At 50.7% G+C, this 14,110-nt stretch overlaps 6 protein-coding genes across 6 annotated transcripts; 5 read left to right on the top strand and 1 right to left on the bottom strand.

Moving 5' to 3' along the window:
- Nucleotides 1-836: 836 nt before the first annotated feature.
- On the top strand, nucleotides 837-2,438 carry N7482_004429 (uncharacterized protein; the record flags this gene model as incomplete). The annotated part of the gene is made up of 3 exons (XM_056686554.1): nucleotides 837-930; nucleotides 998-2,274; nucleotides 2,325-2,438. The coding sequence occupies 3 exons, from the start codon at nucleotides 837-839 to the stop codon at nucleotides 2,436-2,438; spliced, it is 1,485 nt and encodes a 494-aa protein (XP_056545296.1).
- A 1,466-nt stretch (nucleotides 2,439-3,904) lies between these two features.
- N7482_004428 (uncharacterized protein) lies at nucleotides 3,905-5,129 on the top strand (the record flags this gene model as incomplete). The annotated part of the gene is made up of 4 exons (XM_056686553.1): nucleotides 3,905-4,057; nucleotides 4,168-4,454; nucleotides 4,543-4,756; nucleotides 4,863-5,129. 4 exons carry the CDS (start codon nucleotides 3,905-3,907, stop codon nucleotides 5,127-5,129), a joined length of 921 nt encoding a protein of 306 aa, XP_056545295.1.
- A 208-nt stretch (nucleotides 5,130-5,337) lies between these two features.
- On the bottom strand, nucleotides 5,338-6,267 carry N7482_004427 (PLP-dependent cysteine synthase family protein; the record flags this gene model as incomplete). The annotated part of the gene is made up of 1 exon (XM_056686552.1): nucleotides 5,338-6,267. One exon carries the CDS (start codon nucleotides 6,265-6,267, stop codon nucleotides 5,338-5,340), a length of 930 nt encoding a protein of 309 aa, XP_056545294.1.
- An 809-nt stretch (nucleotides 6,268-7,076) lies between these two features.
- N7482_004426 (bZIP transcription factor) lies at nucleotides 7,077-8,278 on the top strand (the record flags this gene model as incomplete). Its single annotated transcript, XM_056686551.1, has 4 exons — nucleotides 7,077-7,621; nucleotides 7,678-7,740; nucleotides 7,789-8,097; nucleotides 8,197-8,278. 4 exons carry the CDS (start codon nucleotides 7,077-7,079, stop codon nucleotides 8,276-8,278), a joined length of 999 nt encoding a protein of 332 aa, XP_056545293.1.
- A 778-nt stretch (nucleotides 8,279-9,056) lies between these two features.
- N7482_004425 (uncharacterized protein) lies at nucleotides 9,057-9,320 on the top strand (the record flags this gene model as incomplete). The annotated part of the gene is made up of 1 exon (XM_056686550.1): nucleotides 9,057-9,320. The coding sequence occupies one exon, from the start codon at nucleotides 9,057-9,059 to the stop codon at nucleotides 9,318-9,320; it is 264 nt and encodes an 87-aa protein (XP_056545292.1).
- Nucleotides 9,321-9,975: 655 nt separating this feature from the next.
- On the top strand, nucleotides 9,976-11,263 carry N7482_004424 (zinc-dependent alcohol dehydrogenase; the record flags this gene model as incomplete). Its single annotated transcript, XM_056686549.1, has 4 exons — nucleotides 9,976-10,126; nucleotides 10,197-10,570; nucleotides 10,638-10,716; nucleotides 10,779-11,263. The coding sequence occupies 4 exons, from the start codon at nucleotides 9,976-9,978 to the stop codon at nucleotides 11,261-11,263; spliced, it is 1,089 nt and encodes a 362-aa protein (XP_056545291.1).
- Between the last annotated feature and the right edge of the window lie 2,847 nt (nucleotides 11,264-14,110).

Here is a 14,110-nt window from a genome sequence, read left to right as displayed (position 1 = left end):
CGCCGTGGCGCAAATCCGGGGATGGTCATCCTCTGCCGGGGCCGCCTCTCTCCACACCCACAGTCCTGGACGAAACACAGCAAAGAAGCAAACACATACCACAGCCACCGCATCTCCCCGGAGGACGTGCAATGGCTGGATCCACTCCGATCTCAAGCAATGCCGCCACTCTGCCTGGTCCGAGCGATCCAACCCCATCACTCGGCATCTAACCAAGCACCATTTCTATCAATAGGGATGCAGGTCTCAGACCACAGGCCAAGCCATCTACCGCAGCAGCTTGACCCCCCTTGCGCTTATCCCCATCATATGTTCATCGCTTACTTGACTCGTCCTAGCACCGCAATGGCACTGATCCCCGGCAAATCAGAATCCAAACTTCCGCTGCCCAAACCCCTCCCCTAAGCTCTAAGCTATTCGCCGACCGCCAATGACGGGCATGTGCGCTGCATCGGACTCGGTTGCGAGCCGATCGGCTCTCGCGTGGCTGATAGCTTGCCTGGCCCCAAGCTGAGCGCGAACTCGCACTGGCGCTACTACGTGGCAGGGGCCTACGTGATCCATGCGGTTTGTCACCTAATACTCTCAGATGATCGGCGAGCCATAAAGGTCCTACCATAGCCGTCACCTCTTTTTCCGTAGTTTACCTTCCCCGGGATTTTTCACCCATCCCTCATATTAGCTGTGCTGGCTCCTCGGGTTCGTGGGGCTTCGAACTGGATACCTCCGTCTGTGAAGAGGCGAGCTCGTGCGACTCAGCTTCCTGCTACGCCTCTAGCTGAACGTTCCTTCGCTCCTGCTCAAGTCATACCTTTGGCCATAGGTGTAACACCACCATGGGTCGCAAGCTCGGGCTCTTTCGCGCAGCCTACCTGGTCTCGGCTAGCTGCATGGGCTCGTTTGCCTTCGCGTTCGACACTGGTGTCGTCAGTGCGTCAGCCCACGAGCTGGATCGCCCTTTTTGAACGCCATATGCTGACTTGCTGATTCTGAATAGGTGGTGTCCTATCCCTTGAATCCTTCCAAAAAGATTTTGGCTATACCAAAGCGCAAAAAACCAATGTCAACTCCAACGCGGTCTCTATTCTCCAGGCCGGTGCCTTCTTCGGCTGTTTTTTAGTCTCTCCCATTGCCAAGTTCTTCGGTCGTCGCACTGGTTTGATTATCAGTTCGCTCGTATTCACACTCGGCACAATCTTGCAGGTCATCAACTCGGGCAGTCTGGGCACATTCTATGCCGGACGCGTGATTGCGGGATTGGGGATCGGTGCCGCCACGGTGCTGATCCCCATGTATTCAGCTGAGATGTCACCGAAGGAGATTCGTGGCCGACTGGGTGCTTGCTTCCAGCTCTTCTTTGCGACAGGAGTCATGATTGCCTATTGGGTGACGTATGCGGTCGATAAGGATCAGTCGCCGGGTACCAACCAGTGGCAGACAGCGCTGGGACTGCAACTTCTCGGATCGACACTGCTACTCGTCGGCATGTGCACGGTCAAAGAGAGCGCGCGTTGGCTCGCTGCGAGAGGCAAGATTGACCAGGCGCGTGAGTCACTCAAATGGGTGCGTGGAGGTGAAGAGACAGACGAGCTCCAGAAAGAATTCGATGAGATTCTGGCTGGGATTGAGGAAGAGGCGCGCATTAAGGAAAATCTTACCTTCAAAGAGTTGCTCCTTCCCATGAACCGTTACCGGCTCTTCATTGCTGTCACCATCCAGCTCTCGGCCCAGCTTACGGGTAACACCTCGCTGGCGTACTATGCGACACAGATCTTCAGCGCTGTTGGGGCTGGCAGTTCCGCGAAGCTGGTGACCGGATTCTTCGGCGTCGTCAAGGTTTGTGGCGTCAGCATCTTCCAGCTGTTCGTGCTGGATCGCATTGGCCGTCGGGTGCCATTCATGGCAGGAGCCTTTGCCATGGGCTCGTTCATGCTCATCATTGCCTGCATCCTAGCCACTCACCCGGCTAATGCCAATTCCACTTCCTCCGGACCGACCTCGGCGGGTATCGCCTGTATCATCATGACCTATGCTGAGGCCTTCAGTTACAACATGTCATGGGGCCCGCTTCCCTGGCTGTACGTCGGCGAGATCTTCTCCAGCCGTACTCGAGAGCTGGGCGTGACTATTGGCGCTGCCTCGCAGTGGCTCTTTAATTTCATGATGTCGCAGGTCACGCCGCATGCGATTAACAACATTGGTTGGCGCATGTTCTTGATGTTCGCTATCTTCAACTACGCGATCATCGTATACTCCTGGATAGTCCTCAAAGAGGTATGTGTCTCGTGTGGTCTCGTTAAGTCCGTACTGACTGACTTGCACAGACGTCGCAACACTCGCTGGAAGAGATGCAGGAGGTCTTCGGGGGGAAGCCGAAGGAGCAGAAGCATGTAGAGAGCGCCGTTCACGAAGAACATACCGAGCCGGTCTCAAAATAGGTGAAGGGATGATCGTAAATCGAGCAGCATTTTTCACCCATTTATCGGGCTGAATGGAACGTGGACACTAGGTGCTCCGATATCCATCAACCCGTCTCTACACAATAATTTACGCAGATACCGCGACCATGCCCCTCACGTACTAAATTGGTTCCTGCCTATACTCCACAATCACGAGACACTAAGTCCCGTAACGGCATCGACCAACGCTATTCCTGCGACTCTCGTGGGGATTGGCGTGGTTCCCCGGGTTTCGGCCCCGCGCTAACGGGGAAATAGCGGAGACAGCCCCTGGGCAGCCACCCCCAAATTATCATCAACCGGGCCGGCTCCCAGGAACATCCCCTCTCCGTGTGTTACAGCAGAGTATAAACAAGTACGTTCAAGTAATGCAATTCATAACCGCTTCTTCATTCTCTTCTTTAGTACCGTTATCGCCCTCTGCTGCTCTAGCATGTTTGCATGTTCACTTGAGCGATTTTCAAGAAAAGCCCCGCAAGCCGAACCTAGTCTTAGCTCCTTAGTCGACGCCACCAACACGGCCCCTCCACAGGCCCGGTCCTTCATCGTTGTGAATGGCAGGCTGCCCTGGCTAACTGTTAGAAAACCCTTGGCTCTGGCCCGGAGCACGCGACAGATTGGTCGCCAGCCTATAGAATGTTTCATACCGGCGGGGGCCGTGCCATTGAGCATTGGCTCCCAAGCCCTGACCTGGACCGGACTATACCCTATTCACATTCTCGTTTCCTTTTATTCGACATGACTCCTTTCGCCTGTCGGCCCCATTCCATTCAAGAGAACCCTCGGATGAATTGACAACCGCCAAAGGTAAGCCGACTGAACTATGATTCCCAAGGTAACAGCGAATCTCTCTCGAAAGCGACGCTACGAATCCCCCCCCCCCTACCAGCTCCCACGTAACGTATATCAAATTAGAACGCACTCAACGCACTTCGCCTGTAAGATGAACCAGTCACCAAAGGCAGTCACCATACAGCCCCTAAGTGCCAAGGATATCAACCGAAGAGGGGAGGGTGCAGGTTTTATTCTGCTTGCGGTCAGCAGCTGCCACCATAAGGCACGCCCTCGTCCCATCTTTCAGCAAAAACAGGCCTGGTCTCGCTCTTTTTTACATCACTTTGCATACACTTGGCATCGATGGGTCGCCTGGTCCGAGCTGTTGCGTAAAAGTCACTTTTAGCCACGCCAGGCTGCTTTAAGCAAGACGAGCCTCGGGCATTTTTGCCCTCAGAACAGCGAACTCTAACGGGTGCGTATGTGCGACACCCAAATAAGACGGCACATTTTGACAGCCGATGAACTTCTCTTTTCCTTTTATTCTTTCCTCTCGTAGCTCACCGTCGCGAAATTCGCTCCCTATCCAGTCACCCTGTATTTTCCGACGCTGTCGACTGTTATCGCCACGTCCCTTCTCCCTGCCCGCTGTGCCATGAACGAAACTCGCTATGTCTGAGAGCACTGGTCGGCCTTCTGGAGACGGCCTGGTCTTGGAGGCGTGGGGCCAGGGACTGATGATTGGTAGCTTGCTCATCATGGCGGCTATCACCATCTCGAACATGAAGAAGCACATCCTCCTGCACAAGCTCATCCTGGCCGAAGTAAGTACATCCCATTGACCCCGGATCAAACAGACGTATACAGGACTTGCGGCACGCCGTACCTGCATGAATCTGCTCTTCGTGACCTTGAGGCTAATATTGATCCACAGTTGATCCTCGCTATGGGCCATGGTACCTTTATTTTCCTGCATGAGCCCGCCTATGGCTGGTACCTGTCGGTCACGGCGATCGGTCTCAACGTCTCCTGGGCATTGCACAATGTGATTGCTTGGATGAAGAACAAACCGTTCCTGTCTCGTCGAGTCTCGCTGTTCTATATTGTCACTGTTGTTCTTTGCTGGCCATATTGGATCGTCGAGATCTATGCCAATTTCACCTACTTCAATAACATCAACACTATTTTCAATACGACCCGCCCGCTTGAGCCGATCTTCAGGTGAGACCTCACCTCATTTGCCTTCCAGTCGTCTTTACTTGGTGCAATCAGCTGAAATTACCTCTCCTTCACTACTAACTGCTTTCAGAGACCCGTGGTGGGTTTTCACGACTATTTCCCTATTCTACACGATCAAACGCGAATATAACTTTGGACTCTGGGAGCTGGTTTTTGTTAGCCCGCGATTTGGGTTGATGTTGGCCTCGATGTGCCTCTCAATCGCTTTCATCGTTGTAGACACTTGTAGTGTCTTGAATGCCTTTAGCGACTCACTCCCTCAGGGCATTGAGCCATTCTGGAAGGTATGCATCTCTCATTCGTACTTGCTCTCTTGATCACTTTCCTCTAGGCGACACGCCAATGTCGCTTTTATGGAAAGTCTGACTGATGTTTTTTTCGGTGCCCTAGCTTTCGTTTATCTTCAAGTGCCTTTGCGACACAGTTATCCTTGATGATTTCAAGACCGCGCTTGATCGGATGCGCGCTTACTGGCTCCGAAAACAAGCCAGTGGCGAAATACTTCTCACGAACCCCAACACAGCTCGATCCCCGCGTCGAGGCGCTCAACAGATTGAGGATATCGAGGCTGCACCTGGTGGCGTTGTTACGCATCAGCTGGTGCAGAACAACAAGTCTTTCTCCATACCTCGGGTGGTGCTAAAGGATACCGTATAGGATAAATCAAGGGACAGTTCTTGATTGTGGTGTCTTTGAATTCTTGTACATACTCTGAGCTACGAACATGTCCAGCGTGGCGTTATGGTGTGTTGTGATTGCCGATGATATGATTAGAAGATGAAATACGTTGGCAAGGGGATCCAGGGAGCAATATGTGGGTCATGATCTAAAACGCATATGCTCTGAGCTGCTCTGCATTTAATTATTAACCCTCCTGAGAAAACGACTTCAAGTACTTCATGCCCGTATCGCACATAATCGTGACAACAATTGCAGATGGCCCGAGACGCTCTGCCAGGCGCAGTGCTGCCGTGACATTGGCTCCAGTCGAAGTACCACAGAAAAGGCCTTCCTCTCTAGCCAGCCGGAATGCCATCGCCCTCGCCTCGGCAGTAGACACTTTCTCGATCTGATCAGCGACGCCATCATACCATAGCGGCACTATATAGCCGGCGCCAGTGCCATCAATGCCATGCGAGCCCGATGAACCCCCCGACAAAACAGCCGACTCCGCAGGCTCAACCGCCACACAAGTGATGCTTGCTTTCCACTTTCTGAGCGCCTCTGACGTACCACGAAACGAAGCAGATGACCCCACGCTTTGCACAAACCCATCGACCCGACCACCCGTCTGCTCCCAGATCTCTTCCGCAAGCTTCGTGTACGCCTGCATTTGGTCTGTATTGTCCATCTGCGCCGTGATATACGCCCCCGTCTCCTCGGCGATGCGATGCGCCTCAATGATCATATCCTTCGTGAGCTTCTCCGTCTGCCTGCCATTGTCGCTCTGCAAGATGGTCAAGTTGGCGCCAAGCAGCCTCATATGATCAAGCTTTTCCTTTGAGAATGCGTCGGATGTCACGAGATGGAGTGGGTGATTCTTCACGGAGCAGATCAGTGCTAGTGACACGCCTGTGCTGCCACCGGTGTATTCGACCACAGCGCCACCAGGTTTGAGACGTCCGTCTGCCTCGGCGGCGGAAATCATTGCCAAGGCCATCCGATCTTTCATGCTTCCCGTTGGGTTTTGGCTTTCAATTTTCAGCAAGATGCGGCCACCGTTGCGAGGAGCTACATGACGAAGCTCGAGAATCGGAGTGTTTCCAATGGTGTCAAGAATTGTCGTTGCTGACATGTTTTTGATCCTAGGTTGTGTACTTGCTGTAGTCTTGGGATGATCCGTGTTTGTGATGTAAAGAGTGGGAGGTAGGTAGGTTGTAGGTTTGTATGCAGGACCACGAACGTAGAAGAATGGAAATAGCTGAACATATGCAGACAGTTGCCTTTTGTGAAATGAAGATATAAATATATCTACGCGAGCTACCTCGGAAAGGAAATCCAAGAAAGTTTTTCGTTCGCAAGCGAACCCCTTATTCTGGTCTGTGGGAAACGATCCAGCGCGACTCCATTGATTCCATAGAGTGCCTAGTATTAGTTCCCTGGACACTCAAAGATCCACGGGGGTTTGGAATCATTCCGTCCCCTGCCCCACCTTTGTCCATTGAGCAAATATCATTGGACAAAACGACTTCAAAGATTCCACGTCCACATCCATGACAGCCAATGAAAGACTACGTGGCTGGGCCTCACAACTTACGTGGAAAAGTGGCGGCTGGAGTCCGGTCCTGCCGCTGTCCCCTCAGTTAAGGGCCACGATGCCTCGGCTGGAAGAGGGCTGTATCCATGGTTGGTTTATTGGATTGATTGAGTCGCACACATGACATGGAAGTCAACGAATATTCTATCCTGTCACTGGACTCGGTGCGAAACTGACAGAGTAAACCGGTCTCTACCGACTCCTCGCTGGCGAGTGGCGCATTCACGACAAGACTGACGGGCACATCCAGCGCAGAAGTTTGACAGCCACTTATTCAACACAAGTCTTCTCCCAAGGTTCCTCACACATTATCCACCCTTTACGCCATTGGATCTCCCTTTGTACCAATGGCAGAGCCCCTCCAGGATGACGCCCAGAGTGATCATGGGCAAGTACCTAGTGATGCCTCCGCCGCTCAAGCCAGCTATGATAGGCGACGCGAACAGGTGCGACAGGCACAGAAGTGGGTCAAAGTCACCGAAGTTGCTCGGATCGTACTAAATCATTTCAGGAGGCATCGCGAGCGCAAAGAGAATCGCTGCCGTATGCTTGAAGATGAGCTTCACCGGCTATATGACTTGTTTACGACGGATGATGAACTGCAGAATCTCCACTTTGAAAATGAGATCCTCCGAGAAATCATGGCACGCCATTCGATACCGATTCCCCCAGGAATACCACTGCAAGAACCCTCATTAGCCGAGGTAACCTTTATTAGCAATGGTGGCCATCACCAGTGTCTACAGGTCAAACTGCCAGACTACGCGCAGTGGCCAAGTCAGCCTATCCCCCCGAACGATAATTTTCCTGGGCTGGATACCCATGCCATTGTGGATTCAAGTTCTCTACCTAGCCAGTCAACGGCGCCCCAAAAGCAATCACTGGAAATGAGGTATGGCAAAGTTGAAGCACTTACTCACGATAATGTCCTCTTACCAGATGATCTAGGGATCAAACAAACTATCCTAAAGGTGTTAATCTTGCACAAATCGGCGTCGATTTTGTTCTTTCGTGAGTAGCCTCACTCTACCCCGATCACTGCAAATACTAACGTCGCAGGCTGGAACGGCCTTGTCTGTCTCACACACGCGCTCCAGACACCGAGGAACCATCTGGACATGCAATGTCGATGCAAGGGATATTGCTCTCGGGGGCTCCACAAGATCTGCATGACCATACTGTATGGGAAGTCCCCGCTCGCCAGCTCGAAAAGCTATTCGAGCTCTCTGGCTGTCTTGGGCTAGATGGTTACATCACCCCTGTACAGGCATGGAATCGCATAATCAGTCGTCTAGACATTACACGTATCCTGGATACGAGACTAGAGACGTTGAGATCTGCGATGATACCATACATAAAATGTTACGGGTAAGTTCGACCGTGCCTCAGATGCACTGTGATGATTTTCATGTTGTCGTCTGTCTCTCTAGTTTTCTTATGTGCATCTCTCTGACAAGACACTCACAGGTTTGGGGCACTGATGGAGGAAGAGATTTTTGAAGAACTCTTGGAGACTGTTTTTGGTGAAGAATCTAAATTCCACGAATGATCTGAGATGTACGAAGAATAGCTTCGTTCACAACCACATATGCATTTCGCAGGCTAGTCCATTCGAGATCGCGTGTATAGCACGAAATAATAGCAAAAAGCAAAAAAAACCCCGCTTCAATCGGCACGTCATCCTTTTCTTGTCCATTAGGCTATTTGTTCCCAGGGGTGTGTTTTCCGGTGTTCCGGCTGCCCAGTAGAAGCGGTGGGCCCTGTCAGAGCCAAATGATTCCAAAGCATGGGGCAGTGCCACGATCTCAAGCCAAAGTGATTCCTCATGGACATCTAGTGACTTGCATGGACTAGGAGTGCTTTGGAATCAATTGATCCGTCTTCAACCCCGAGAATGCGGAATAATTGGAACTGCAGAACTACAAAGTCGATAAATTCTCCCCATGAAACCATCCTTTTTTACACAAACCACTTCTTCATCCAACAAAGCCTCAGATATTCAAAATCTAAGATGCCTGGTTCTGGAAATTGTGCCTGTGGCAACGTGTCTTTCCAATACTCTGGTAGGCCATCTTCCCTGTCTCAATGCCAGAGGATCTTGATATTGACGTGTTCAAATCTCAGGAGAACCAGCCTTGACGGCACTCTGTCATTGCAGAGGCTGCCAAAAATGGGGCGGAAGTGCATTCTCATCTAATGTGGCAGTTCCGACTGCGAACTTCTCAGTCACCAAGGGAGTGCCCAAAAGCTGGGCCCGAATTGGAGACGCGTCTGGCAAGGAGCATCGACTGTTCTTTTGTGGAGGTAAGTCCATGTTACTTCTCACCATGCATTCACTCGAGAAACTGATCGCAGCAGAATGTGGAACCAGTCTCTATTCACAGCCGGAATCAATGCCGGGTGTCACTCAGATCAAGACCGGTAGTCTCGAGGAGACAAACATCCCAATCGCGGTGGAGCTGTTTGTGACACGCCGTCGGGACTATGTCTCTCCCGTTGAAAATGCCAAGCAAGTCTTGAGATGCCTTGAAGCAGCCTTTTCATCGGGCAGTCACGGTTGGCGACTTTATCTCAACGGAAGCACTAGATAGTGAGTACCAGAATAGAACACGGCCATGCCAGTTGCTTCACTCTCAGCCAGTACCGTCGCAAATCGTTAGATATAGAAGCTTCCCCGCTCACTAGATAGGAAGGTTTCTGCGACTATGCAGATGACGGGTTTTGCCACCAGCGCTTCCGCCTAACCGGAGAAATGGCTCGGAGAAATAAAGGGAACCCGCTCTGTACATGACCATAGTCGGCACCATAATCGCGCGCGCGGTATATTGCCAAATGACTCCTGAATGCCCGGAGAGATCGGGTATTTCTCCGAAACCGTGCACCCGTTCGAGGAACCAGTGTGCATGGCCCTTTCAAGCTCTACGAAACCCCGCACTCACAACCTGAGCTAGGATCTGCTGATCAGAACAGCGTTCTAAATGAAGACAAAGAGATATGTGGAAGGCCTCGACTCGTTGGTCTAAAGTACATGCATCCCACACAATGATGACCAACCCCCTTCCCCAACAGATCCGATTGAATAGTCAAGTCAACTGTGGGACTTGGACTTCGCTAGAGCAAAGAAATATATATTCCGTGGTTTGGCACGGCTCACATAAATAGGTCCGCGTACATCCACATTCTTCACTGCCTCGTCGACCAATTTCTCGCGGGCTATTTCCCTTGAGTCTCTCTCCCAGATCAAACATGGAGCCCATCCATATTCCCCAAACACAAACTGTCGCACTGGTGAACAGTCTTGGCGGTAACGTCGAGTTCAAAACAGACTACCCGGTCCCTGTTCCCAAACGCAATGAAGTTCTCGCTAAAGTTCTCTATACCGGTGTCTGCCAGAGTGGTACGTGCTACACCTATGCCATCGGGGTTACAAGTCAAAGGTTGCAGATTTAACACTATGACACCGAAAGACCTCCACACTAGGGCCGGCACAGCGGCGGGATCAGATGGTAACCCAATTACCGATATCAAGCTTCCACACGTCGGTGGCCACGAAGGTATCGGCCGGATCGTGGGTCTTGGCCCTGACATCACGCATAGCGCAGGCATCAAAGTCGGCGGACTTGTCGGCATTCGATTCTCGAGTCGCATCTGTCGGCGATGCGAATTCTGTCTCGCAGGCACTGAACAATATTGTGTACAAAGCACGAATCACTTGCATCACGAAGATGGTAGTTTTCAGGAGTATATTGCCTTGGACGCGGACTATCTGACTCTCTTGCCGGATGACGTTGATCCGATGGTAATGGGTCCTGTGCTTTGTGCGGGATTGACCGCATATAAGGTACTTACTCATGAGGAATGGATTGAAAGTGTGTGCGGGTGTGCTGATTGTATCTGACATTTCATAGGCGGTTCTGAATGCCAATATTCGTCCGGGGAACTGGTTAGTCGTCGTTGGCGCCGGGGGTGGACTTGGGCACTTGGCAGGTATGGATTCTTCGCCTACGGTGTAATGAATATGAGGATGCAAGCTGATAAATGTTTGATAGTACAATATGCTAGGGCACAGGGGGCTTTGGTTATTGGCGTGGACACCGGCCCGGGAAAGCGGGAGTTTACTCTTGGGCTTGGCGCTCAAGAGTTTATCGACTTTGCCGTTGAGGACCCCGTGAAAAAGGTGCACGAAATTACTGGCCTGGGGGCCCATGCTGCGGTTGTCACAGCGGGTAGCGCGAAGGCCTTTGCCCATGCTTGCGAAATGCTACGTATTGGAGGCAGTTTGAGCTGCGTTGGAATTCCTCCCGGCCGTCCTTGTCTCGAGACGCCCATCTGCACAATTGTAATCAAAGGACTAAGAATTACGGGAAATTTGGTTGGTTCGTTGAAGGAATGCATGGAGGCAGTTGATTTGGTTCGCCGAGGCGTCGTGAAGCCTGTCATCCAAGTTCGATCATTCAGAGAGTTGCCGCAGGTATATGAGGAGATGGAGAAGGGCGATATTGCGGGTCGTGTGGTGCTGAAAATTGCAGAGTGATGGTGATATAATGATGAAACGGGTTCAGCTCGACATTCTGATCATCATCTGAGTTCTTGTTGAAGTTCAGTCCGATAGCTTTCAGGCAACGCGAGTTCGTTGCGAAGGGTTTCAAATAATGAATCCGCGTCCTTTCGTTGCTATGTCGCATGTCGGAATGGTAGCCCACTATGTAGGCAGGATCTGGTATGGCTGGTCACGATGGACCTTGGATACCTGCAATGGCGTCACACCTAACGGAAATCACATAAGGTTTGTATCATTGGAGGCGTCATACTTCGTCGCCGGTCTACGTGACTTAGTGGTGCGCCAACTTTTCTGAACTGGCAAAGATTGTTGTGAATCTTGATGATTGAACGCGCGCTAGACTTCGCGGCCTCGGCTAGCTGCGACGTAGTCAGTGTTTCGCTAAGTATTAGATCACCAATTATCTCAAGCTAGATAGAGGGAGCCTCGGCGCTATTTTTGGGAGGGGTGGTGGAATGTGACTGAGGGGGCGTTGATATACTATAGGTAAAGAAATTTCTTCCTACTCACCCCTGCTCACCCCTCTGCTTAGTGAGTGGACGAAATTATTTTTAGATGAAGTTCTGGGGATGCTGAGGCATTGGGACCGTCAGTCTCCTCGTTCCTAGGAGATTGATTGTCTGTTGGAGACCTGTCTGTAAGCTGCGGGCCTTCTAGTTCCACCAAAAGAAAAGACAAGGGGGGGAAGGTAATGACCCATGGGTGAGAAGTCGTGCGTCTAGTAGTCTCTGGCAGCTGGCTGGACAACGGGTTGGTGTAGGCGCATTACGGCCAAGCTTCCTGCAATACTGTAGTGCAACCTATGGTGAAGTGGCGCCGAAATTTAGTACAAATGCAGTGGAGCAAAAAGAGTTTCGGTTCTGAGCCCTTTTTGGCCAGTCCGCATATCCAGCCGATCCGGCTAGCTGCAATAAGATATTGATCGGCCACTAATCCGGTCTATCTGTTTTGTGCCATGTTTACCCTCGTATCAACCCAAAAGAAAAACAGAAGAACGAAGAAAATGAACGAAAATAAGGAAACCACGATATAATACAGGGGCTATAGGATTGTATATTATCTAATCCTATTATCGCAAGTCCAGACCTCTGATACTGCGTATCATTAAACACAGGGTTGGAGTCAAACGGGGCCTATGATAGCTCGTCGAAGCTATTTCCTCTTCAGCGAGAACCTCTGGATCTTGTGCCGACCAGGGTCGAGACCAGGGCGTGAAAGGAAAAATAATGAGAAGCGATGCCCGATCTGCAAGTATCCTGCTGACATGGTGGTTCGGTGGTATGAGTGGACAGGGGGCTCGGAGGCACAGTACCTAAGCCACGCATTCATGCATGACGGGTATCATCTACCGCTAAATCAGACGCAGATGGTTACACACACCGTAGAGGGGGGTAAAAGTATCAACAATAGCCGACTCATCGAACATTTAGGTACTAAGCAACATGTTCTCACACAGAGATCGTGGTCAATTTCTTGCATGAGACGAAACAGCGGTCAAAACATGCGGGTTCCATAGTATGGGCCCTGATGCAGCCCCATGAGTGCCAACATATTTGCAATAGATACATCGGTAGTAAGATAGTGGGGAGGGGGAGGGGGAAGTGCCTCTCCCAGGTACATATATAACTGATTCTTACCTACGTTCTTCCCATTTTCACACACCTTTCAACCACGTTTACTCTGAGAGTCACATTTGTACGTCTTGCGAACCTCGAAATGCAGCTAGCCGACTACCCAACATCTAAGTCAGCTTTGCTAACTTGTTTTACGTCCAGTCAAAATGGATTTTAGTGGAATTGCTCGTATGCAGCCCTATATTCTCCCCTTCCATCCACTTCCAATCACCCTCGCATCACTATCTTTATCTGTCTGATCATTGTTAACTCTTGTCTAGATGCATTTGTTAGTCACTACTATAAAACGTTCGATAATTATGAAGCAAGGGACAACCTGGCCCCCTTCTATGTAGGTCCTGTATAAGGATTACTCTGCAAGATAAGAAGGGATTACAGAATCTATGAAGCCACTGACTTTAGAATAGCGTCCGGAGTCAATGTTAGTTTGGGAAGGTAATAACGTCCAAGGCGCGTCAAACATCATAGCACAATTGAAGGTGAGTTTCCCACCATGGAAGTGGTTGCGTAATAAATCATTCATGTCTGACTTTCACAATATCTTTAGAAACCAGAGTTGAGTACTGTGAAGACTCAAGTCACTTCGATCGATCCCGCGCCCTCTAGTAACAACAATGTACTGGTGGGAGTTACTGGAACTCTAGTTGTAAGCAGCCCATTTCTCAGACCATGGTCGATAACAACTGATGCCTGGTCGTGAGCGAAATAGATCGACAACGAGTTTGATAAGCCCATGAATTTCACGGCGACTTTCCTTCTGGATCCTATCCCTGGACAAGCCGGTGGATTTTTCATCTACAATCAAATCTTCAGGTTGATCCTATGATAGACAATACCTCTATTCTGGCCGTGGTTTCAGAGTCGAAGGGACTGTCAATCTTGTAAGACAGGACTTGAGCCACTAGATACAAATACTACATGCATTGGGTAGCCCTTCTTGTCTTCACTCTGTCAAATTACCGTATTCCAACGGCCATGAAGCTCTGACATTTGATGCGCCTGTTCTGGATTAGGTACGACTTGTGCAATAAAGATAGTCCCAGCTTAGCACCCCACGATTTTCTCTTCCCCCTACCTCCAACGCCCGACATAGCTTTGGAAGAATTCTTTCAATCTTTAACCGCGGGAAAGATCCATGAACCGCTTGTGATATGTGGGATCGGTGACTGTGGCGATGAGCCTACTA

This window comes from Penicillium canariense (assembly GCF_028826845.1).
Source record: "Penicillium canariense strain IBT 26290 chromosome Unknown utg000002l_segment0_segment0, whole genome shotgun sequence".
In the NCBI taxonomy this organism is placed as follows: domain Eukaryota; kingdom Fungi; phylum Ascomycota; class Eurotiomycetes; order Eurotiales; family Aspergillaceae; genus Penicillium; species Penicillium canariense.
The sequence above is the reverse complement of the archived record's forward strand: the minus strand, read 5'-3'. Positions and strand labels throughout refer to the sequence as shown.